The 26475-nt window shown below is 40.9% G+C and overlaps 1 protein-coding gene and 1 long non-coding RNA gene across 3 annotated transcripts in view; both read left to right on the top strand.

The window, feature by feature from the left end:
* The first annotated feature begins 1404 nt into the window (after nt 1-1404).
* Nucleotides 1405-26475, top strand: part of PAN3 (poly(A) specific ribonuclease subunit PAN3) — a 58127-nt gene continuing 33056 nt past the window's right edge. Inside the window, exons 1-4 of one of the 2 annotated variants that reach the window (XM_083736385.1) lie at nt 1405-2737; nt 12637-12758; nt 19395-19461; nt 21094-21164. In XM_083736385.1, coding sequence (XP_083592511.1) covers nt 2284-2737; nt 12637-12758; nt 19395-19461; nt 21094-21164 — 714 coding nt within the window. In that variant the 5' untranslated portion in view covers nt 1405-2283. The remainder of the gene's footprint in view (nt 2738-12636; nt 12759-19394; nt 19462-21093; nt 21165-26475) is intronic. The other variant, XM_083736386.1, reaches the window with a different exon arrangement.
* Nucleotides 3193-12497, top strand: LOC310844044. The gene is made up of 2 exons (XR_014563911.1): nt 3193-8265; nt 8627-12497. It is a non-coding gene; the product is annotated as an uncharacterized lncRNA (long non-coding RNA).

The raw sequence follows: 26475 nt of genomic DNA, 5'->3' as shown, positions 1-26475 counted from the left end.
GTAACCAAGTTGCCAAAATGCCAAATAATATACCCACCACTTAACAGATGCCAGAACCTGTGAAAAGATGAGAGGAAAAGAGATGAAGGAAAGTAACTTGGAATTACAATAATGAGGCATAGTTTCATCAGCTATTTGTAATATTCTTATAATCAAGTAATTGATTTAGGCAACTGGCTTGATTGTTGCCATGCCTTTATTTTGATGAACTTATTGAATGGACAATTCATTCCCTTATTATTATGAATGTGTTTATTGTATTGAGATACTGTGGGTTGTTATATTTTTATCAGTTCTATGGAAAAAGGCCCTGAGCATAATATATAAACATTAAATGTGGTATATAAATAAAATCAACACTGATCTCAGTCATACATACCTTGTATTTTTAGGTGTGCACCCAGGATGTTTTAGAGCTTGTAGAATTACTGATATATTATGCAGGTACACTATACAGGAAGTAGCTTCAGGTTTTAAATCCTGGCTATGCCCATGTGGGGATGGAAAGGTGCTTAACCTTTCTGAAAGTGGTTTCCTTACTCCAAATCACACGCACCAAGTGAATTTCTGTATTTTGCAAAATACAACAGTGAAGGTGCTTAATGAGAAATCCTATCTAGCAGCACAATTTACATTAGCAGCAAATAAACTACACCAAATAAACAGGTTAAACATTTTTGTTTTTACCTATAAAGCCATAAACAACGGAGTCAGTATATCTATAGGAAAGGTGTTGTGTTCATTTTGTATTGCTTTTGAACCTACCTACCTTGCTTTTGTCCTGCTTTAAAAACCCATTTGTGTCTTTTATGTTATGTATGTAAATTGTCTTGAGACATTTTATATGAAGGGCGACTCATAAATTAACAAAAATAGTATGTCCACTCACTAAGCTAACTGAATAAGGCCCTCCTGTTACTGATGCTGTGACCTGCAGATATTTATTTAGAACCTTTTAATCAACGGCACTTCCGAAATTCACTCTTCCATGAATTGTGCAATGCAATTCTCCAGCCAGCAAATGTGCTAAAAACATGTATATTCTTGGGTAAAGTGCATGGGCGTAGTCAAGGGGGGAGCAGGGAGGCAGCTGCACCCCCCATCAAGTAAAACAATAGAAATACAGTACTCTACTGACCAATCATGTCGTTTCTGCCCCACCCCACCTAGCAAAAATCCTGACTACACCCTGTGCATCAAAACGCATTTATTACTAAAAATGAAATCTAAGCACATTGCATTAGGGGGAAGTGCTTTGCAAAAGTGTTATGTGTTAGGGGAAATTGCATACAACTCCATTAGGATAAATTCGCATTAAAATGCCAATTAATTGTGAGAACTTTTAACTGCATGTATACACACATACATCACAAACTGATGTGGAGAACAAAGACTGGAAAAATAAGAAAACGAGAGCAACCAAAGTCGACGCATTTGCCCAGCCCTAATTGTGGCTGCTGCAAAACTGGGGCCCCCACGTGCTCACGGATTAAAGTCGGGGTGAGGAACGTGGGGACCCCTAGCTCCCGCCACCACCGGCCGCAGCCAGCACGCCCAACAGTTAGGGAGAAGGAGACCTGGAGCCCGACAACAGCTGGGAGGCCGCCACTTCCCTACCCTCGGACTAAAGCCCAGCTCAGCACGAAGAGCTTGTCCCGAGGGGGCCGAGTGTTTGGCTATCCTGGGTGAAAGAAACGGCAGAGAAGAGCTTCTGCGGACCCTAACGAGAGCACTGCCCGTGAGAAGTCGCAAAAAGCGGGCTTCGAAGGCCGTGAAATGGGAGCAGTGCCGCTTCTGACGGTAGAAACCTCCTCCGCCTCTCTCTCCCCCGCCTCCTCCCTCGCAAGGGCTGGGCCTCCACACGCGCCTCCGCCTGCTCCAGGCCCGGATTACCCAGCGGGCCCTTGTGCGGCGCAGGCGCACCGAGGAGGCAGCTCAGGAAGAGGAAAATGGAATAAACAACCCCGCCGCCGCTGGACCATCAATCAGCCTGGCCGAGGGCCCAGCTTCCCGCGTCCGCCGCGGGCCCATCCCTCGCCTCGGACTCCTCGGCGGGCTCGCCCGACCCACTTGAGAGAAGCGCCCGCGGCCCTCTCCGCGCGCCCTTGCCCGCCTGCGACGCTCCCCCGCCGACGCCGGAACTCGGGGCTGTGACAGCGGCGACCGGACCCGGGCTGCCGCCGCCGCCCGCCCGCCTGCCTCTCCCCCGATGGTGCTGCGGCCGGCAGCGGCGGTGCCTCCGGAGGCGGCCTCGGCCCTGCCCGCGCTGCTGTAGCGGCCGCCATGAACAGCGGCGGGATCCCTTGCTCCTCCCCGGTGGTGGCGGCTGCCGCGGCGGCGGTGGCGGCTGCGGCGGTGGGGCCGCCCCCCGGGCCGGCGGCCGCGGCGGCTCCCGTCGGGGTGAAGCTGAAGTTCTGCCGCTATTACGCGAAGGACAAGACGTGCTTCTACGGCGAGGAGTGCCAGTTCCTGCACGAGGAGCCCGGCGGAGCTTCGGCCGCCTGCCCTGGGCCTCCGCCCCCTGTGGCCCTCGGCGGGCTCCCGCTCGGGCTCCCTCCGGGCCCCGCTGCCCCGGCCGTGGCCGCCTCGCCCGGGCACGTCGGCGGCTACTCCGGGCATGGGGCAGCGGCGCCCGTGGCGGGGCCTAAGAAACCCCCCGAGCTGTTGGGAGGAGGCGCAGGATGCGGCCACGGCGGAGCAGGCGGCGGAGCGGGGCTGGACGGGCCCCGGCTGGCCAGTGAGTGCGGGGCGACGGGGAGCATCGAGGCGGGGAGGGAGGGAGGGACCGGGAAAGGCTCCAGGTGAGTCTCTGACCCCAGGCCCAGGCCCCACGGCCTTCCCGCGGAGGAGCCAGGGCTGGGCGTTAGGAGGGTGGCTCACCGAGGCCGTTTCCCTGCTTCCCCTGAGGGATTGGAAACCTTCGACGTGTGAGGTAAAATGTGTTGAAAACGGGAGAGGGCGAAGCTATATAATGCTGCTCCTTCGCCCACATGGCAGGTAAAGTAAGGGGGTGTCGCGTGAATCTTGATAATGTGCACAAGCATACATAAACACACACAGAGAGAGATTCTTGGAAAAAAGTGACAAAAAGAGGTGTGATAAGATATATATAATGGTAAGGAGATTTGAACTAAGTATGTTGGTGGGGTGTATGATAGAGAGAACGACTTTAAAAATAAAACCAACTGCCTGTTCAGAAAATCCAGACAGGATTGATAGCTTAGTGCAGCATCCATATGCTCGGAATTCACCAAGTGTATCCTGGGTTTGGGTTAGTAATCCTGGTCTGTCAGTCGTCCCCCCCCCCCCACCTCCGCTTCTGTAATGTAGTTTTCTTTGTGCTGCAATGGAGTGGAGTACTGTTTGAGAATATATGTTGTGAGAACTTGACCTGGCTCCCCCGCCACACTCAAAAGCACCACTAGCTCCTTCTGCAAGTGTTCCAGATGTGATGAAACAAACATTGTCGTAACACCTCAAGTTATTTGATGGGAAGATGCTGCTAATCAGTCAGCACTATGTAAAAATGAATCAACAAAGCTTGTTGGGAGATATTTTGAAGTGTGGCTTGACGACTTGTCATGCTCTTCCTGTCAACAAAGCTGTAGGTTTCTCTGCTCGCTTCGTGTCAACTTGTGCTTACAGCTCTAGATTTGATCAAATGTTTTAATGTGAACTCTCAATCACCTGCAGACGGTTAGAAGAAATGAATAAAAGGTAAATAAAAATGTTCTAGTTCAAATTTTCAGAGGAATAAATAAAAACAAGAGTTCTTTAGTACCCATTTTCTCATGCACACATTAAACAAAAAGCAGCTGGTACAAATTTTCCTTTTTGGTAGAATGTTCAAGATGAAACATTCCAAAGGAAAGAATCTCTGCAAATAATTGACCGTCACTAGCAGTGTACCTGTCTAATTCAAGCCGGGTAGACTGCAGGTATGACCTGCAGTTACTTACAATTGCTAGAATGGTTGCTTATTTTTTAAAAGGGTAGTTTTACATGGATGATTTTCCCACCAAAAAGTGGCATCTTGCAGTGGAAGCCCACATAGAACTTAGGTTTTTGAATCACTCCAGTGCTTGTATGATATAGAGCAGGCTTCCTCAGCCTCAGCCCTCCAGATGTTTTTGGCCTACAACTCCCATGATCCCTAGCTAGCAGGACCAGTGGCCAGGGATGATTGGAATTGTAGTCTCAAAACATCTGGAGGGCCGAGGTTGAGGAAGCCTGATCTAGAGAGCTGGTGTAGAGACTGTGCTATGAAGTTCATGGTTTGAGTGTTGCCTTTGCCATTGAACTCACTAGGTGGCCTTAAGCAAGCCACTCTGCCTCAGTTGTCTCACCAGCAATATGTATGGTAATACTGATCTACCTTACAAAATTGTAGTAAGGATAACAACTAAGATAATGCAAGTGATTCATTTTGAACATTTTAAAAATGATGATTTTTCTTGGGTTGCTGGAAATGGGATAGTAGTATGGCTGCTAAACTGACTTTGAACTCCTTTTTTAGGGTTTGAATACTGATTGATTGCTGCCTTGAGGGGATTACAGAATGGGATTGTGTTGTGGAAAATGTAGTAATGTGAATTGCACCATTCATGCATTCTAGTCTGCTGCCCCATTTTATCCCATAGTTACATATTAGATTCTGCTGACTTGTTTGTGTTACTTCATCTAAATAATAAAGTTTCTAGTTTGCAATCATCAGGTGTCTTCATGGTGATACTCTGCAAATTGGATGCAAAAGTGTTTATCTTAATTGGACATAAGCCACACAGTAAGAGAGTTACAATTTAAGAAAAATTAGTTGCATTTTATTGTATTGGTTTTTAGTAAGCTAAAGCCAGAGGTTTCCAATAATCTACAGATCTGCTGTCCTAGAGGAAGTTTGGATGGGGCAGAGGTATCTTTGGTGACCTCCTCCAGCAATTAGTACTCTGTTGCACCCACCCAATGGAGGTAGTCAGTAGAAACCCCTGAAATCTGGTATTAGGGGGGGATGGGCAGGGCTAAGCCAGAGGATCTACTGGATCCTAAGCCAGGCCTGCTGCTGTCATCTGATAGCAATGGGCTTGATCCAAGCTGCTTCACTGTAGCAGCCTAGAAGCTGCACAACAAAGAGGCATTTCCATTTGCACCATTAAGCCATGCTAATGTCAGCCAGGGGTCTGGATTACAGCCTTTGGTAGGCCACATGAGCCTAGAAACAAGAGCGCTTGCCATCTTTTTGCCGGGCATAGATAAAGCACATGGCAGCAATTGGTCATGTGTTGTCCTGCTGCAAACAAGCCTCTGACCACTAAAGAAAAGCTACTGCTTTCTATATGTTATAGCCCATGCCATGTGATTCAAATGCTCTTTACATTTCACATCGGTAATTGTGTGCTTAATTCCTACAAAATTTGCAGCAGCAGTTGTTACTGCATTACACTGTCTTTTCAGAGATGTTAAGTTGTCTTGTGTCATGATAGCTGCATGATATAAAGAGACTTATTTTACAGGACTACTTTCAAGGTGTCAGCAACCCAAAAGAACATCTTTGAAATGTGCCAATCAGTTTTTTGGAACAAAAAAAAAGAAAAAAGCAGTGCTTGAACTTTGGAGCTGAATTAAGAAAATATTAATATTAAACAGTGCTCTGATGCACCTAAAAATAATAGTACAATACCTGGATCTGGAATGAAATTAATTATAGCTTTTTATGTTTATATTAGTCAGTACAATTATTCAACTTAAATGGATGATTTCAGAAGACTCATCTTTGTATTTATAGACCAACACCTATTAAAATAGTTGCCAAGGGAGAAATAACCTGATTTTTTTTTTGCATGCCACCTAAAAAGCAGCAGTTCTGTATCATACCAGTTTGTTTATGATTTAGTGTCTTTAAGGTTAGTTTTAATGTATATAACATTTTTTTAAAATCAACATGGTTAATGCTGAAATAATAAAAGTTTCTGTTGCTCAAGTGCAGACTGGACATTAATATCTGTTTAATGAGGTTCACTGAGACTTAATCTTATGTACCGTAGATTCTGGCGTATAAGAGGACTTTTTAACCCCAGAAAAGAGGTTAAAAAGTTGGGGGTCGTCTTATACGCTGGGTGTGGGCAGCGGGCTCCACTCTGGGAGGAAGCTTTCTCGCGGTGCAGAGCAGAGCCCGCTGCCCGCTGCTGCTGCCCAGTGTATAAGACTGGGCTTATAAGACGAACCCCCAAATTGCAGCTGCTAATTTGGGGGGTCGTCTAATACGCCCAGTCACCTAATAATCTATGGTAGCATGTTTGAAGTAATTTTTTGGAAGGTGTAACATTTGATACTGAGTGCTTTTAATTACCGAAACCAATATGTAATGCTTATATATTAGACTAGATTGGTACAAAGGAAAAACAAGGAAGCAGGACACATTCATTAAAAGTAATTTTAAAATGGACTAATTTTTGTTGCTTTATGAAAACAAGTTTTATCGCAGCTGCAAGGTATTCAATCATTTTGATTATTCTGGTGCAGTTTGAGAATGTACATTATATGTTCAAGATTGCAACCGTATGTGCAGTTACACTGGAGTAAAGTTTGAGTCTTCTGTATAAATGCACATATGATTGTACAGTTTTTGTACTTCTGATAGAGGTACAGTACCTTAGCAAGTATGTGTGACTGTTCAAGTGTGATTACTTTAGTGATTGATGTATAGTTTCTGTATAAGTACAGTATGCTACATATTTGGTCACTTGACCTAAATATAAGAAAATCTTGAATAGTAAGTTGTGAACGGCTCTTGATCTTCAGATGAATGGCAGTATACAAATTTAATAAATAATAATAAATAATACAATGATGAATGAAAAATATGATAATTTAAATTACTCTAAATGCTGTATGATTTATTTAATGGATAGCAATGCTAGTGACTATAGATTGTAGGTACCACTGAGTTTTCAGAGTAGGAGGTCTTATAATTTGAATGTATATGAAGATTTGCATTTAGAGAAAATCAGTATTAATGTAGAGAAATAAATAGAAGCTGCCTCGTTTTGTTGGGGAAATGGGGAGGAGCAGAAGAAGGGATGATAGAATTAAAACTGGTAGGCAGATGGTAGTGTTTTCAGCTGTATTAACTACTAGAGTAGATGAGTAATAATACTTTAGACAGGTTAGTTCAAATTTTTCATGGGGCTGACTAAGATATCTGATTGCAAAAGATAATTGGAGACTTTTAAGGTTTCTGGGAACAGGAGATAATTTAAACTGGCTAGAGAGGTAAATATTGTGTTTTTACTTCAGTACCAGCAAGAGAGAGTGAGCACACCTGTTAAAATACTAGGGCATTGACTGGATAAAGCGCTGCAAGAAGTAGAGTACTTATTACTCATCCTGCATGGATGAGTATTTGGGTCAGTCCAGCTTATGTGTTTCACTTTCTACTAAAATTGGTAAGGAGTTAACAGCCACATCATTTGTACTCATTTATATGCAGTTAATTTAAAGCATCCTATACCTCTCTTTGTACAAATGTGAGAATAATACAGTAAAGTGATCTAACTGCTCTTATGTTTCTGGCATTTTCCAGCTGCAATTCTTGAGAACTACTGTGACCTAGTTGCTGCTAAGTGGGTCTCTCCCCTACCCCCCAACGAACTGAACAGAAGCTTATAGATATGGAACATATCTCCAGTGTATGGTGGAGAATGACTGCTGCAGCACCATATCATTTAGTTTACCTATCCATATAAAAATCAGTTCATAATATATTTATGTGTTATATAGAATCAACTTTATCTGTACAGTAGAACCTCGACTTACCACCGCATCTACTCGCGAACAATTCGACTCGCGACCGCGGCAAACCTGGAAGTAAATACCGGGTTTGCTGTAATTCGTGCATGTGCAGAAGCGGCTTCTGCCATCTGCACATGCACAGAACGGCGCTGCCGCCAAATGCGCACACGCAGAACAGCGCTTCTACCAGCAACCCAAATCGACTCACAAACGGACCTCCGGAATGGATTCCGTACATGAGTAGAGATTCCACTGTATTATATTTGAATCCTCACTGTTAGCTCCCTACAGCAGTGGTTCAGAAACCCCCAACGCCCCAACCACTTAAACATTGCCAAGGGTGGTCTTGTGCTGATTTTTCTGCTTGTTATTTAGCAATTGTAATGTTCTGTGCTAGATGCTGAAGTTGGTGCCTTGGACCACCTGAATGAAGTTTACTGACCATCTGTGTGCCACAATTTAGAAACCCCATACCCTACAGTTAGGGACACGGGTGGTGCTGTGGGTTAAACCACAGAGCCTAGGACTTGCCGATCAGAAGGTCAGCGGTTCGAATCCCCTTGACGGGGTAAGCTCCCGTGGCTCGGTCCCTGCTCCTGCCAACCTAGCACGTCAAAGTGCAAGTAGATAAACAGGTACCGCTCGGGCGGGAAGGTAAACGGCGTTTCCGTGCGCTGCTCTGGTTCGCCAGAAGCGGCTTAGTCATGCTGGCCACATGACCCGGAAGCTGTATGCCGGCTCCCTTGACCAATAAAGCGAGATGAGTGTCGCAACCCCAGAGTCGGTCACGACTGGACCTAATGGTCAGGGGTCCCTTTACCTTTACCTTTTTGCCCTACAGTTATTAAGTAAAGCTGGTGTTGGGAGAGGCTCATGCTGCAGTTTTGTAATACTTCCGAGTACATGTGCATTGGATTGAACACTTTACATCTTTAGATGAATTCCTTGCACTGCCTTGTCTATGTTTTACTGGCGAGTAGGCCTTCCATGGAACTTTGATATAAGCGGGCCAATAATTGCAGTTACAGATATTTAGCCCTGGGGGTTACGTTCCAGGCCCCACGTGCAAAAGGGAAAATCACGTAAATGGGGAGCACCCTCTGAAAAGACTATAAGCACCAGTTTTTTCTTACTGTACAGCTCTCTCCAATCCAATCCTCTGGGGGGAGGCTGGAGGATGTGCAAAAAAGTGGCTGTGGATGTTGTTGCGCTACCCATGCATCAGCTGTTAGGCAGGGAAGCTGAGCAGCCTAAATAAAGCCCCGCCGTGCCTCTGATCTCTTCAGGGCTGCCTCCAGCCTCACTGACATCCTCTTTGGACGTCCTCATGAGCCAAGAGGGCTCTCCAGCTCTTTCTTGGTACTACTCTATTTCCCAGTGCTGTGCGTATAAGCGGTTGCATGCGAGTGATCCTGCATAAGTGTGGGGATGCCTGTATTTCAACTCGTGACACTGCTTGAGAAAGTGGCTTATTTGTATCCCTTTGTGTTCTTTGACTTCAGTATAATTTTATTTAGTGTGAAACCTTCCCAGTAGCCAGGAATGATTTAATTTTGACTTTCAAAGCACTTCTTAAGAGTGTTAAAGAGGAAAAATGAAATATTTCTTCTGTATAGTTGGTGGGTTACTGTGACACAGAACCTGGTTATGGAGTGAGTAAAAATCGGTGATGTAATGGAAGAGCATGCAGCTCTGGTACTCTTCTCAGAACAGGAATAATGATGTCATCTGCTGGAGTGCCAGGGTCATTAAGGGGCGTTCCTTGCTTTGGCAAGTGAAGGAGATTGTAATGGGTCTAGAAATTTTGTGACATTTGTCTGGAGGTAGTTCGAGAATGAGGGAAATAATCATAGGCTGCTTACTACTTTCTTTTTCTTTGATAGGATTCATGCTTCACACCAGTAATTTAAATGGCAATGCTTCTTTGCAAGATAGTCTTCATTTCTAATTAAAAATTAAAGGTTGCATTTCAGCTAGTGGAATATCTTATGTTAAAGTTAAATGGTTTAACATGTTGACTCTATGCAGTTAGAAATAAGCATTGCTGAGTTACATAGTTTACTTTGGTTCCCAGAAAACTAGGTGCGTAATATAATAATGTAGTGGTCAGTGAGCTTTATTCAGATTGCCTGGGGTGTGTAACATAACAGTTAAAAATTCAAGCATCTAGCATGGTGCATTACAGTTGCTAAAATAGGCAGAAAACCCTTAAGTGGTCCTCCAAGACCCTCACCAATTTTCAAGAAGCCTATGTGGGAGTGGAATTTGGGAACCAGTTTAATAACAGCACAACACAGCTGCCTGTGCCCTTTGGACTCTCCTTGGGAGTGCGACTGTGGGGCTAGCCATAATAAGGTCCTGAACTTCAAAATTTTCCCCCACTCTGCTTTCTGAGATGGATGTTCTAGTGGTGAATGCATAGTTGTCTGAGAGACAGAGGAGGATATGAAAAGAAGCAGAAAAGAAGGTGTGTGCATGTACATGTACATACATTATTGTAAAAAAAATAGAAATGAATTCCATCTTACATTTGTCCCAAGACTGAAATAGCTCAAGACCGCTGGCTTAAGGCCAGTTGGTGTGGGCTTTTGACTACCAAAATATGAGAATTCTCAGCATTTGGAGGTTTACTAGCTGTCTTTTAGATAAATTCATTTTCCAGGTTACTGGTTGTATAGGTTGATCTTGTTTAATATATAGCACTTACCACTCTTGCTCATTTAACATTGCCATATGTTACCCATGTTTGAATGGTAAGGACACATAGAGGACTAGCTCAGTGGCTGCCCACAATGATGGAACTGTTTCCCTGGCATTTCACCAAAGCCAATGTATGTAGATTTTTTTAAACAGCAGAATATATTTTCTAGGGGGCTGGAACTAAGCCAATAGGAAGCTACTTAAAATTACTGCCTATTTTGTTTTATGTGTTCAGTTGCCTATCCGTATAAGCATATTAGTTGTCTTGTGCTTTTAGGATTGGGTGACATACACAATCGTTTAGCATTTAGGAGAAAATGTTTCCCTATTGTTTGTCTTTTTTTCAAAAGGCTATAACTGATATATGCCTTATGCTGTTGAAGTGATTTTAATTTAAGGCATCTAAAAGCAATAATTGTCAACTGTCCTCTAACACAGGCTCTGGTTATTTGTAAAATAAGATATATTGAAGAGCTTTGTTTTCACAGTCATATTGGTGGGGCAAAGAACATAAGATGCAGCATTCTTGCTCAATGTAGTGAGTTAGCACAGTGCTGAGGAACACAAATAGTGCTCTTGATACAAACATATGGTTGAGGTTTCTAGCAGAAATAGGTCAGCCGTAAGCTCCACATAACCAACACTGTCCCTGCTAAACTAAAAACAATTTCCTCTAGTTATATATGCCCTCCTATTTATTAATGCAGATTTTGAGCGCAGATTGCAAGTAACAAGATTTTGTTAATTTTTTTCATGCTTGAAAACTGATGTGCTGAAAATTTTAAGTTGTTGTTAAAAACCCCCTGAAAATTGTGTCTGGTGCACTTTCACTAGATTTCACAGCTCTACCCGTTCAGTTTTTTTTTATAAAAAGTGTGATGTAACCTTTCTACAGAACTGAACATTATTTTTTCTCAATCTAGACGGTTACGGACTTCACTTACACTAAAAGTGATGGAGCCAACAATTTCATTAACTAAAGATTCAAGTAGGGCTTCTTAATAAGAACGTAACATCTGTTGTTTAATCCTTCTTTGGGCCTGTTAGGTTGTTCTGCCATCTTTGTCATGAGATTAGAAGTAGGTTATGGGTTCAAATGGTCCTCACCATAACTCCTCCCCCACATCCAGAAACTGGTATATCAACTGGCAGAGCCTATGGGTATTTTAACACATGTTCTCCTTACCCAGGATAATGAATCTTGGTGATGAGTGAGACTGGGATAACACCTGAACAGGCTCTTTGTTTCCTTCTCCTGCTGTTGCCTTTTGCTGTACTATTCCAGAACAAGCTCCATTGTCTCATTTGTCTCCCTTTCTTTCTTTAAAACCTACTTCTTCAACAGCACTTCAGGTACCTTCAGTAGCAGGTATTTCCTGAACATTATCTCTTCCGTACATCCTGCCGTTAGCTCTTTCTCACTTTCATTTGCTGTGCTTAGTAGTTAAAATTAACATTTCTACTTTTTCAATATGTGGTGAAAAGTGCATTTCTACTTGAGACCCTTAAACACATTTCTGACCCTTTACTTAATTTCATCTGTACCACCTGTCACATGGTGCATGGTTTTCCAGCCCTTGTTTCGCTTATTCATTTCTATTGGTCCCTGCGGCATAGGGACAAGTAGCCCTGGAGGCTTCAGGTTTGCACATGTGTTCCCTTCCTTCACCTGGTTAAAGCAATATTGATGCTGAGGGGGGGGGGTGTGTGTGTGAAAGAGGCATATGTTCAGGCTGCACATTTTGCTAAACAAAACGCAGCACAGTGCTACCTGTGCATATAACTATTGTTGTGGTAGGACATTTGTCATTCGTATCCTGCCCAGTACAGGTGCTTTTCACTCCCAAGTTGGTGAGAAATTGCAAAGTAGTCATCCTTATTTAGTGACCTACCACAGCAGCTTCTTCCTGTTTCACAGAAGTGTGTGTGTGTATTTAGGCAGGCAGAAGTAAAAACATTACATTACATTACACATATAAAAGATCACATGGAGATCATTACAAAAAAAATAAGCTTCACAGCACTATTAGGGCCACTTTTTTTAAGGAAAGGGCTGATTCTGAGAAGTAAAACTTTTTTGCGTCTTAAATTTCTGGGGTCAGGGAAGGGTCTGCAAAGCTGATAGTTTTAAATGATTATTCTTTTTCTTAGTTGCAGGCATGGATGGAGGTGCCCTGGCTGAAGCTAGTCTTACAGACTCCTACTTCAGCACCAGTTTCATCGGAGTTAATGGGTTTGGAAGTCCTGCTGAAGCAAAGTATCCTATGATGCAGGTAATATTTCATTTAGTAAGCAGCTAGGTTAAAATGTACCAAGGATTAAAAATATTTCTGCAGCAAATAAGTTTACTTCTAGCAGTTTTCTGCTAATTTTAGATTTCTCTGGATTGCTGTATTTTATTACTTCACATGGAGCAGCAGTAAGTCAACTCTTCCAACCAATCTAGGAATCAACACAGTGTTTCTAGGACCCCAGTGCAGATGTTGAGTTCACAGAATATCTCCCCTTCTATCCCTTACTGCATGTAAGCAGCAATGGCTCCAATAGGAGATCCTATGTGAGTTTCATCATGGAATCTCCTTCATTTAGGAAATGGGAGAAGTACTGTGCCCCGTGAGGGAATTCTCAAGCCAGATATTGGTTTATGATCACTCTATATGCAGAGGGTTGGGAAAGGAGACATAGTAATTGAAAAAGGCCTTGGTAGGTTGGTTACTTTTGGGGCCTTTTTTATTTGTTTCTCAGAGTGCAAATGATGATGCACCACCTGTACGCACATACTTTCCATCTGGTTCAGTCTGGGCTTTTTTTCTGCCCTTGAGCAGATCTGCAAAAGTGCTAGTTCTCTTACTTAGGAGTACTTCCCTCCCACAAAGAAATTGTCTTGTTGTCTGGTGGTACATAGGGATAATAAGTGCTGGACGTTTGACAGCCTGCTGTGTAGTGGTTAGAGATAGCTTTCTGTAAGAATTTTTTGTGTAATCATGTAGGCACCATCTGGTTTGAGTCCTTACAGCTTTGGATAGTTTTGTTTTGTTTTTTGAAGGGAGTTGGCACTTATCTTGGCTCACACTGCTTCTGGCTATACCCATCCATTCTAACATATTGCAAACATTGGAGAGGCAGCAAGAGGTGGAGTGCAAGGGTTTATCCAGATCAACAGTTTTAAATATCAATTTGCTACTTGTATGTGGTAGGGGAAGGCACAGTTCATGTTGCATCTCAGAATCTATCAGTATTCATATTCTTGCTTTTATATGTGTGTGAGCATGTGCATAATCTTGTAAGGAATTAAACAGTGGGGGGCTTGGGTGTGTTTGGTCTGGACTAAAGCCTTTGTTGTCTCATTTTCTGTAGATTTTCCTTTTCATGTATATAACACGCAGACACCCCACACACTCCAACTAAGCATTTATGGCATTGCACCCATCCTTCAAGCAGCTTGTTAAACTTACCTATTTTTTAATAAAAAATATTAAACCTGGCTTTTAGTTCTCCCTGTTCCTATCATAGAATTGTAAAGGGACCCTGAGGATCATCTAGTCTGTCCCACAGGAGTGCAGGCATCTCAACTAAAGCATCCAGGACAGATGGCCATCCAACCTCTGCTTAAAAACCTCTAAGGAAGGAGAGTCTACAAGCTCCCAAGGGAGTCCCTTCCACTGTTGAACAGCTCTTACTGTCTGAAAATTCTTCCTGACGTTTAGTCGGAATCTCCTTTCTTGTAACTTGAATCCATTGGTTCAGATCCTACCCTCCAGAGCAGGAGAAAAGAAGCTTGCTCCATCATCTATATGACAGTCCTTTATATTTGAAGATAGCTATCATATCTCCTCTCAGTCTCCTCTTTTCCAGGCTAAACATACCCAGCTCCCTCAAACATTCTTCATATAAGGCTTGGTTTCCAGACCCTTAATCATCTTGATTGCCCTCCTCTTCACCCTTTCCTGCTTGTCAATATTCTTCTTAAATTGAGGTGCCCAGAATTGGACACAGTATTCTAGGTGTAATCTATTACTTCCCTTGACTTGGACACTATACTTCTGTTGATGCAGCCTAGAATAGCATTAGTTTTCCATCCACGCAAATAAGATCATGTGGGTTTGAAGGTGCACTTGTGCAGTTGTGCATTTCCAGTGTTTATCCCAGAAAATTTGTGAAAAAAACCAAACACATCTCGCAAAAGCATTCAGTTCCAGGGACAGGGTGCACATGTGTACAGGAAATGTGGAAAGACTTGTTAAAGGACAGTGACAGATAAAAATGAAATGAAAAGTTACGACTGCCAGTGCAAACATACCCTAAAGAAGAGGTCATGAAATCCTCTGAAAGGAGAGGTAAATACAGTTGCATTGAGGATTTTGAATAGGGAGTCAGTTCATAAAAAGTACACAGAAGGATATACTGCATCAAGTAAAAACACCATTTTTGGAGTTTGATGTTACAAAACTGGTACCACACTACATCCTGAGGCTAGGCTAAATCATCTTGGATCATCCATTTAACTAAAGCCATATTTCTTCCTCCCATCACATCACTGGTTCCCTCTGCTAATATAAGGAGAAATGTAGGTTGTTAAGTTGCTGACACAAAGATTCCCAATATGACTTTGGTTTATCCAGATAGCTTTTTGCCTTGTTATTCAGACAGATTTGTCCTTTAGCAGCAGAGACTCGCAGCTTTTTAACAGACCTGTGATAAAGTCTCTAGGGTGTACTATGTCACTAGCTCTGACGTTGGTTCATAGATCTACCCAGTAACATCAGTGAGGTTGCAGATTCACCATTGGTCTGATTTCTGAGACAAATTTATGCTGATTGGCTAATTACTTCATGCTTTCTTGCTTGTTGCTACTTGGTGGATCTGCTTTGCATTAAGGTTGCATCAGGGCAAATGTTTTGTGTTTTGTGTAATTTTGTTCTTAATTTCATGTTTCTGTGCAGACTGAATTTTCAGAATTTTGTTCTCTAAAATATTTGTTCACTCTCTACCTAGATTGTTTACCCTGTATGGTTAAATACAGCGAGGGCTAGAAATCTGATATCACAGCTTACTGTGTTTGAATAGAAAGATAATATAAAGTAGGTGATTGTCAATTCAGTACTAATGTCAGTAATTTTGTTAGTTGAATTGGCATAAGCAATCTGTAGTGTGTAGCAGTAATTTTAGATGATCTCAGTTGGAATGCAGGTTTTATATTGGATTTATGTGCCCATAATAACACTGACCATTTGGTGACTTATTTGGGAGTGTAAGGCCACTTAATTGAAAAGTAATACTTATCAATTTTGTAGCTGAAAAGGGACTGGTGTGAGTTTTCTGTCATAGGTTACAGGATGGTGGGTAGGGGAAGAAAGACAGCAGCAGAGCCATGACCCATAGTGAGAGTGGGTCCTATTTATGTGGTAGTGGCAGGCAGTGCTCCCAGGTGAGACCTTACTGTTTCTGAGAATGAGTGGCAAAGTAAGAAGTTACCTCTTGGACTAAGGGATACAAGGCTAAGAACGCAGGGAAGAGACCACTGTTTCCGGAGAAGCAAAATATTGGGTGTGCTATGAAAGAGTCTGCAGGTAGGATGTGCTTGGGTGTGAAATCGAGGTGTGAAATTGAAAGATACTGGGAGGGTTGGCCTTGTGTGGGTTTTGCAAGTTTTTTTGGCTTTGTAAAGTCTAAAACGAGACATACTGTACACCACGTTGAGACTTCTGGATAGTGCATCCCAAAGTCAGTTGACGTTTTTACAAGTGTCTACTGTACTCCCAAGATTTAAGCATTTTAGAAGTCTTAATTTTAAGTAGTCTTTGCAATAATTTTATTTAGATTTGACTGCTTAATAATACTGAATAGGAGAAATTATGACTTTTTCCTCTACCAAAGAGTGAATCCCAGAAAGATTTGCATCCTTGGAATAATTTGCTCTTTCATATGACATATCTCATTTTCACATGACATATCTCATGTCTCTAATGTGGCCTATTCCATAACATGCCTTTTTCTATGGTCACCTAATGACTGCTGATAGTGTCTGCATTTCAAATAATAATATGATGTTATGGAATAGCAGCCTGGCCCTATTGCATAAGAAGGCACTTTCAGACCCTGAGTCTGCATGCAAGGTGGGGTGGGCAGGATAAGGAAGTATCGTACAGTAGTAGTAGTTGTAACATCATCATCATCATTACTCACCCTGTACCCTAAGGTACCAGGGCAGATGTCAAAAAAAGTTTGATATTTTGGAATGTGTGTGTAAACTTCTGCAAGAAAAGTAGTTGGTAAAACATATATTTGCTGAAACCACCCTGATTCTTTTTCACAAGGGTTGTTCTTCTCTATGAGAAATAATTCTACTTTAATGCTTTCTATCAATTTACCTAGAATCTAAGCTAACTGTCCTGAAATGTTTTGACTTCTCCTGTCTCAGTTTTTTTAGCTGCTTTATGATGGCCATTTCCCAGTTTTCCAGTAAGAAGGTTGATTTTCCTGCCTCATTGTGAACTTTTGTTAGGATATCAGCAATGTTCACACAGATGAGTCCTTGAGCAGTAGGGTGTATGAACATTAGAAGAGTGAGCTGGATCAGGCCCAGCAGCCCATCTAGTCCAGCGTCCTGTTATCACAGGGGCCAAGTGGATGACTGTGGAAAGTCTGAAAGCTGGACCTGAGGAGAACAACGCTCTCCACAGTTGTGATTCTCAGTAACTGACATTATGCTTCCAACTGTGGAGATCGAACCTAGTCATTGGCAAGTAACTGTTGATATCCTTATGCTTCATGAAAGCTGTCCGGTGATGCATTTAGTATTTGTCAGTTAGCTGTAGAACTTCACCTCTGTTTGATTCCATTCTTCAGATGTTAGCCCTGAAAAGATACATTCAGGCATGGGTTTCAGTCAAGCATTTTCAGCAGTGAAGGCTGCTGCAAAGATATAAGCTTCTCTGCAATCACCCTGTTCTCCCTTAGCTTCTGTTTTGTCATCTAACAATCCAACTAGCTCCCTGGCTGTCTTAAATGTTACAGCAAGCCTTCCAAAGTTGAGGAAGAATCGTTTGGGTCTTCCTTTATTTACGTTGTCTGCAAGGATAATCTATACTGTAATCTATAAACTCTGTGAATTAACTAATTTTCACATGCTGGTTATTTTGAATATTTTTAGGTAATTGGGGAGGGGGGAACACATGTATACTGAAGTCCCATTGACCACTGGAACTCTGATTCAGCTCTTCACCTGCAGATTATACCAGTCATTTTCTACATATGTCCAAGCCTTTTTGAGCCAAAGAAACAATAACTTGCTTTTTCTTAAAAAGAGCAGCATTGCTGTATCAACATAGAATTGCGGAATAAACATAGCTCTGTTCAAAGACCAATGATTTGAGAAATTGCTAATTGGTACTTTTCTGGCTCTGTGTTGATTGGATAAAACTGTTAAACTTAATGAGAGCTATATGTGTAGAAAGTTGTTTTAGAGAAAATCAGACCCCTTAAATGTTGGATCTTATATTTTGCCTGTAGCTTCTGAATGATAGGCATTTTTTGAGGTTTTATTGTCTTTAGCCTGAAATCTAAACAGGCCATTATGACCTATTTGGATCCATAGCAACAGTGTGTTGCATCCTGAATCACACAAATTCAGAAGGATCAACATGGAAGTGAGCGGTGTCTGTATGGAAGTTAAGAAAAGGGTTTGTGGTTTAGTTTTTTGATGCAGATTTTTTTTTACAGTATATGCTGACTAGTGGTGAACACTCTTGTCTTTTACTCTGATAGTCGCAAATAGTTCTAACTCTCTTAAAGTCCAGATCTACTTTCATTAGGATTCTAGGCCCCATTTTTCAACTCTGTTTTGATAAGGGAGTGCCCTTGGCTCAATAGAAAGTAACACATACCCCCAACACAATTTCAGGAGTCTCACTTGGCCTTCTGTTGAACCTGTTTTCTTTTTATCTGGGTACAAGCAACCCCTGATTTGTGCGGGGGATGCGTTCTGATTCATCACGCACAACGGTATAGCCCACATAAGCCTGCTTGGCCTCTTCCGCCCCCACCTCCACTTCACCCCCTTTTCCAGCCACTTCCAGGTTACTGTGATGCTTGCATGTGAGGTTGCGCACATATTGAACACCTGTACAGTGGTACCTCGGGTTAAGAACTTAATTCGTTCCGGAGGTCCATTCTTAACCTGAAACTGTTCTTAACCTGAGGTACCACTTTAGCTAATGTTCTTAACCTGAGGTCCCACTTTAGCTCCCACTGCTGCCGCACCACCACTATGCGATTTCTGTTCTCATCCTGAGGTAAAGTTCTTAACCTGAGGTACTATTTCTGGGTTAGCGGAGTCTGTAGCCTGAAGCGTTTGTAACCTGAAGCGTCTGTAACCCGGGGTACCACTGTATATCAATTGTTGCCTGTACTTGTAATGGATTCAGGGAAGTTTAGGATACATATCTGTCTACTGATACATGGGATTTGTTTAGGCAATTTTCACATATTCCTCCTTCTCCCTGTGACCCCTGAAAAACCTCTTCAGTAAATTAGGGGATCCTCCAGAATCGGAAGCAAGAATTAGCAAAACTTTCCCCTCCTCCAGCACGAGCTTCTCTTAGTTTAGAGTCACATCTGTGGAACGAAAACCCTGGATCCAACTTGATGTTTACACAATGTTCTTGGCTAAATGAAAATCAGTGTTTACTTGGTATGACTTTATATTAATTGTTTTAACTAGTAACTAAATGCTTCCTATAGCTTTTTATTTGGACACACCAATTTGTGGAGTCATAGAAAGCTAACACTTTGATTAGCATTATATTTAACCGTATATTTATTCATCCATTTTCAGTGTATGGGCTAAAACTGCACATGATCCCTATTGTTGTATTCACCATGCAATTTTTCTTTTTCTTTTTCTGCAGAGGATGACAAATAGCAGCAGTTCCCCTAGCCTTCTTAATGACAGTGCCAAGCCCTATGCAGGCCACGGTAAGAAGTTGACTTTCTTAACAAAAAAATTTTAATATTTAACAATATGTTTATGTTAATATTTAGCAATATTTATGTTAAGCTATTTTTATGGGGGCAAAGCTTTCAATCTTTAATGTGGTTGCAATATCTTTAGATTCTTATTTTGATTTTATTTAAAGTGTTTGTATCCTGCCTCTTTCAACAAGTGAACTCAGTTTTAATTATCATTAATGCTTATAATCACCATTTTGTTTTGCTTGCTTTCCATATGTTACTCTGCAACATGTGATATTAAAAAAAAGGCAGATTAAATATTTGAACAAAATTCTTGGGAGCAATCTTTGGCCAGTATTCAAAGAGTTACTTGAGATAAACCTAAGGGCTTGGGCATGCACAGAGAAATTGCTGTAGTTAAGAGCATAGGCCCTACCTTCATAAATTACATTTTAGTGCCACATAGTAAAACAATCTGCTAACAAGCAAGACATGTTTCCTAAACAGTCATCCACTTTGGTTGAAAATGGAAAGCTATTTTGGTTCTTGTGACCATCTTTTCTGGATCCATCTCAGTTGGGCCCAGCTGTATGATGTATGGAGGATGGCAGCACGAGAGTGAGCCTTTTCTGTGGTGTCTCACCATTTGTGGAATGCTCTTCCCTGGGAGGCTTACCTGGTGCCTACATTTCATATATTACATATATTCTCTACAACCAGTGCTTTGGCTGATTACCATTCTATGGCCTTTTAAATGTGTTTGTGGGAGGGAGTTTATTAGTTTGTTTCTGTTTTATTATGTATTTTGTGTTATCATTTTGTTTGTTTTATCTTGTGAACCACCCTGTGATCTTTGGATGAATCAATCAGTCAATTAGCCAAGCAAGCAAGCAAGCAAGCAAATATTCCTTTCCCCCTGGGCATTTCATTAAAACAATTTAGGAGGCAGACTGTCGTAGAGTCATGGGCATCCCATAAAATCTGTTTGTATTTTAATGAAATATAATAATCACCTACGCAAGTGTTTATGTTATAGGTGTAGCCAGTTCTGTCTGTAATCCTTTAAGCACCTGTCCATGGGAAACATATGCCATCAAGTAGCTGTATGAATTTACATGCTAACTTTTCTAACAATTCCTACCATCATTGCTAGGAACCGTTAGTTGTGCTTCTTTTCCATATGGAAGTCACTTATAAGTAAACAAGGAAGATTTTAAGGGATGTGTACATTAATTTTGAGAGCTTAAGATTGCCGAGGACATCATGCAGAATTATCTGGTAGTTGAGAAACTTCGACTTAAAGCACACACAACTGTGAATTAATTAACATATGTCAATGCTAAGTTAACTTCTGATTTCAATAGGACTTAAATGCTGATATTGATAAAACATAGCCTCTATACAAGTAATCTACTAAACTAGCCCTTGTATTCCAAAGTCCAAAGAAATTTATAAGCACCACAGTTTTACAGGGCATAGTGATTGTTAACAGAGGGGGAAAGTTAATTCCACTGAACATGCACAGTTCCTTAGGCACATGCCAAATTATTTTCTGGCTCTACTTTGCAGATTTCAAACACTAACAATGTTATTATATTATATTTAAAATATATTATTATTTTATATCTGTATGTGTTTTGTAACCTTTTTTTCCAGATTCTCTTACTTCACCTGGTTCATCCTTGTTCAACGACTTTGCTGCCCTCAGCTTATCTCAAAGGAGAAAAGTAGGTATTGCCAGTTTCTAGATAACAAAAGAGCCACTTGCTTTATTACATACAGCAACTGATAGCTTACACAGTAGCATCAATTATATATATGGCCATATGTAATGCACATTTCTGGGCATGCATTTAAGTTCATTTACACAATTGCTTGTAATTGTCTAGATCGGTGCACTCTAAATTGATCCTCTGCCCCTCACAATACAAGCAATGCCTTTCTACAATGTTCTATTCAGTGCAGTTTTTTTAGAAAAAGAGGTGTCGGAACTCACCATGAATGCCTCCCTTGTTCTCTTATAATGGCAATGGCACTCACCTGAGAGGTGCCGGAACTGAGTTCCAGCTGAATAAAAGCCCTGGTTCTATTGCAATTTGTGGTAAAGACAACATCTTCAAATAGGTGTCTATCAACTTTTATTCCAAACAACTCTTGATAAATCCGCTATTTAAGGAGAAAACATCCTGCAGTAGTCACATTACATAGAGCCATGAAAAATCTGTAAACCATAGACTGAGTAGTTTTTACTCTACCCCCTGCAGAGAATTTTAAAATTGTGATCATTAAATGCCCACCAACTTATCAAAGCAGTCACTTTCCCTTTATTGAACTTCTGGGGGTTTCTGTTGTAAAGTTTTCAAGATTAGTTAGCTTTTCTTTGCTTGTGAAAATTGCAATAAGAAACCAACATTTACAATTTAATATTATGCCATGTCCTCTTTATTGCTTTCCCAAGTAACAATCTTTTATGTGCCACTTCATTAAATGAATGCTGTTCTTTGCTGATATTGAAACTTCTGATCTCAAGACTTCACATTACAAAAAAAAAAAAAGAGTTAAGACATTTTTGTCTTCCCTAGGCAAGGTTTGACAAAGTCTGGGACATTGGCCAAAACTGATTGGTCCCCAAGCACCTTTTCCCTTACTCTTTTCGGCTGTAATATATTAAAGTACAGTAAAAAAAATAAAAAATGGTTCATTCTCAAGGGAACCAAAGTTTAATAGTACAATTAGCAAAAGATTTTTATTGGCTGAATAGAGAATAACAAATAATTTGACTGCTGTCACAAACCGAAGTGACTTTTGGGCTTCTTGTTCTTTGGGTTGATACAGGCAGTAGTTTGTTTTAATGCCCCACTGTCCTATCTGTGTATATATAATTTTGCAGGTTTTTGAAGCATTGCAAAAACAAGTTTGATTTTTAGCAATGACATATGGAGGGAAAATGCAAGTGTATCTGTGCAGGTGGTGATTGCTTTATTATAACTTCAGAGAACACACAAGACCACTAACAGGGTTTTCATCCCATCTAAAAGGATGTGAAGGCATAGTTTGCATAAATAAATCATTCTAAGAGAGAAATACACATGTGCTTGGATAATTGCAATTGCTCAAATAAAAGTCACTGTGATGTGCAAGTCATGATGACTGTGTGTACATCCCTAGGTAGGGGTGCTGACTCATACAAATGAGGTTTTGACTCCTGGCCTTATTGCAAGCCCATCAACAGCCTCACACACTCAAGGAGGTGGTTGGATAATTGCCGCTGAATGTACAAAGCCAGTTTGGGGACCCTGAACAATATACCCCCACACAAGCATTGCACCATTTACTTCATTCGCAAAATAGCTTCTGGGTAATACATTTCAAGATTAGGGCGTTAGGTTGTCAGCGATTTAAATAACACGGATTTATGAACAGTTAACTGTCAGAATGTTATACTAAGATCTGCTGCCACTGAAACAACGGAGATAATTAGCAGGGGTGGACTTTGGTAATATGGCACCATAAGTGAGGACATAATTTGGCGCCTCCCACATCTTGGTTTCCGTTCTGCACATCCTCTAAAGTGCAGTACGTCATAGTTTTGTGTCCTCCTGGCTCGGCTTTCCTGTGTAGGAGAGCTGCACGTACCACCCTAAATCCGGTGCTGTAATTAGCTGCCTGTTAATGTTGTGCACTGTAGAATATAGGAAGTTTTGATTGTTAAGCCCCTCTGTGGTGCATATGGCAGACTCAAGTGTTAAGTGCATTGCAGTTTTTGTTCTGTTACACTCTTGTTTTAATTTTGTAGGAGAAATTTGCTGTTCTGTGCAATTAGGGTGCACTGTTGTGGTTCGGAAGGCCTGAATTTTTTTTAAGATCTGAGGAGCTTTTCTGTAAAAACCGTCTTCTTTCCTTGTGGAAACATTTTGGATGGACGATTTTGCTTGAATCTCTTGTGTCCTAAAAGCTGGGCAAATAAAGCCTACAGTGATGGAATTAGCATTCTTTATAGTAGGAGTAGTGGTGGGTCTTGGTGCTATAAAAGAGGCAAAAAGACATTTTTATTTTAAAAGGGTTATTTGAGATTTAAAACATCACTGCAATAACGTTCTGCTTTTTTGGTTATCTTTGTAATTTGAGACTAGCGTGTACAAGTTTCAAGCAGAAGGAAAATTGAAGTTACTTTAAGTTGTCTTTCTGGTCTGCGGTTTCACAGCAGCCAAAGTTTTTGTGGAAGGATGGCATTCAAGTTTCTTAGTTAATGGCTTCAGTTGCCTGTGCACCTTTACTCATAATTGAGGGATTGGGTCACAGGATTGTGCTATTTGTCTACTAGTCCCTTCTGTCTCGCTCATGTACAGCCAAATTAGTGGTAAGAATGCTCAGTTTTGGTACAAAAGTAGCTACAAATTGTGCTTAAGTGTGTGACATGCGGGATACACACACAAGAAAAAAGCACTTTATATTGTAGCCATTCCCATCCTTTTAATTATTGCTAATGACTGGTATGTATTATAGCTTCATTGAGTTTTCCAGGTGCAGCATATCAAAAGCCAGGGTTTTGGTTGTTCAACCTGTTATGTCTTCAGTTACGTTGCAGATGGAGGAAATACTGGTCACTAAGGATGTGTTGTGAAATTGAATTTGCATTTTTGACTTTGCAATTTGTGTCTCAACATTTTAAAAATGTGGTCTTTTAAAGAATGTTGAGAGAGGCAACTTTAATCTATTGTTCCATCACTTAAAACGAAATATGTCTCAAAGCCTAAGAGTTAAAATTTAACTCTATACTTAAAAATCCACCAGAATTTAACTCTTTTCTCTGACTTCTAATATTTATCTTCACATTTTCAATTATTCTCAACCATTGGGGCCATAGCTGTATAAGACATAAAACAGTGATAGCTAAAATCGTTCCAGGTTTTGCAACTCTTGAGTGAATCGCCCCCACTCCAGTGTCTCATATTGCAAAATGCTGAGCAGCATAACACCATAGCATGGATTAGTAACTAATCAAGACTTGATCAGCATGTTTCCCCCTTTTCACGTTGGTGTTTTACTGCTTCCTCTTTTCAGTTGTGTATATGCCAATTGTACCCCAGAATATAGGTAATACAAGCATGTTAGGGTTCTATCCCCCCTTGGCATGCATGTAGGACTGTTTTTGGAAATGTGTTCAATCATGTCAACCCCCCACGTGCAGTCTGAAGTGGCAAGACCAGGCACATTTTACCCCATCACCTATTTCTTGTGAGAACAAGGTCACAATATTAGCACTATTTATCCAGTTCTGTTGTTGGTTGTTTAGTCATTAACTATGAAGGTTGCTAAATTGGGCCATGTTATCACTTTATCCAGTTTAAGCTGAGTATTGGTTTTTCTACAGTTTTTGGGCTTCCAGCTTAATCATAGCCAATGAGGTTAATCCAAGGCATAATTATTGCTAGTTGAAAATTTTCCCATCTTTCATTGATACATACTTGTTACTGAATAAATATGGACTACGCTGAAATTGCCAAACCCAAGGCAAATCCAGTTTCTCATTTTATCTGTTTCTAAAACCATTAGTCACTGTTGGGACAAAACCAAGAAACAGGTGACCATAATGTGAAAAGATCCATGCAACTGGACACTCAGTTCCCAGTCTCAATCTTGCCAAATATACATTTAATCAGGTTAGGCTCTTCCTGGTTGAATAATAAATGTATCCAGATATTGCAAGGGGGAGGAATGAGCTACCACATTCACTCATTTTCCTGTTTTTCAGATCAAAATTGCACTCCAGGGAGTGTTTACCTTTTCGGATGATTATGCAGCTCTGGATGCTGTGAGTGATTTTGAGCTGAAAAATAAGTAGCAGGGAAAGAGTTAGGCAGTTCTTCTCCAGCCACTACTGACTAAAAATTGATTGAGCCTTGGAAGAGACATATATAATTGAGTCCTTGCTTTGAACAGAGTTGGCTTTATGGAAAAAAATCTTCAGGAGATCTGAATTGCTGCTTAAGTGCTTGCATAGCTGGTAATCTAAACTCTTATCAAGATCTGCATAAAACTAGTTGGACACATACATTGGGTATTGTTAAAGGCATGGTTTCTTGTCAAATTTAGTCATGTTCTTTAAGTTTAGCTTGACAAATGTAGATACGATTTCTTTTGGCACTCACCTGTTTTATTTGCACGAAAGTGTGTATGTATATTTAAAAATCTTATCTTCTGTTTTTTGAAAATGAACTGTTTCAGTCAACATGCTTCATATGCACATGCTTGTCATATAAGCAATGGTGATTTCAGTGTTCTGGAAAAAAACCCATTTAGAACAGGTTGGATGAAATTTCATTATTAGTTTAATATTCCTGTGGATGTTGTCTTCTGACCTTACTTAAATATTCAGAAAACAATTTCATATCTTTTTGCTCTGGGTAATGTTCTTACCTCTTGATGGTTCTTTAATTATCTTTGTTGATACTGAACTTTGTGCAACACACTTCTGAGATTTTACAATGGGTTCATGCAGAGATTGGATGGCCATCTACCATGGATGCTTTAGTTGAGTTTGCTGCATTACAGAGCGTTGGACTAGATGACCCTTGGTGTCTTTTCCAACTCTACAATTCTGTCATTCTCTGTGTGGGGAGAGGTGAACTAAACAAGTAGATATTGAATTCAAACATCCATGAGATCTCTGTTTTGGAATTAATATGTCTTCAATGAGGAGCGTAAGCTAAGGTCTGCTTCCAATCTGTTCCTGTAAAAAAAAAAAGAGAAGTAATTTTATCATGGGTCCATCCTAGGATAACTACATTGCAAGTATTTTGTATGGGTAGTTGTACTCCAGCTTCATTGGAGCATGTGGGGAAGACACCCCTGGTTTAGAATAATTGTGAGACAAGAATTTTCCATGGGTATTTTGAATGGAATATATACTGGAGGAGCAAGCAGTACATCTATATCCAGCTAATTTTCTTGATGAGCCACTTAACTGAGCAATGGACAGTAAACCAGCTGTTCAGCTTCAATTTCTTAAAAACTAGAAAACTTTATTGCTGCATT

Source organism: Podarcis gaigeae (genome assembly GCF_964106915.1).
Source record: "Podarcis gaigeae genome assembly, chromosome: 4".
Taxonomy (NCBI): Eukaryota; Metazoa; Chordata; class Lepidosauria; order Squamata; family Lacertidae; genus Podarcis; species Podarcis gaigeae.
Note: the sequence above shows the minus strand (reverse complement) of the source record. Positions and strands in the feature narration are given on the sequence as shown.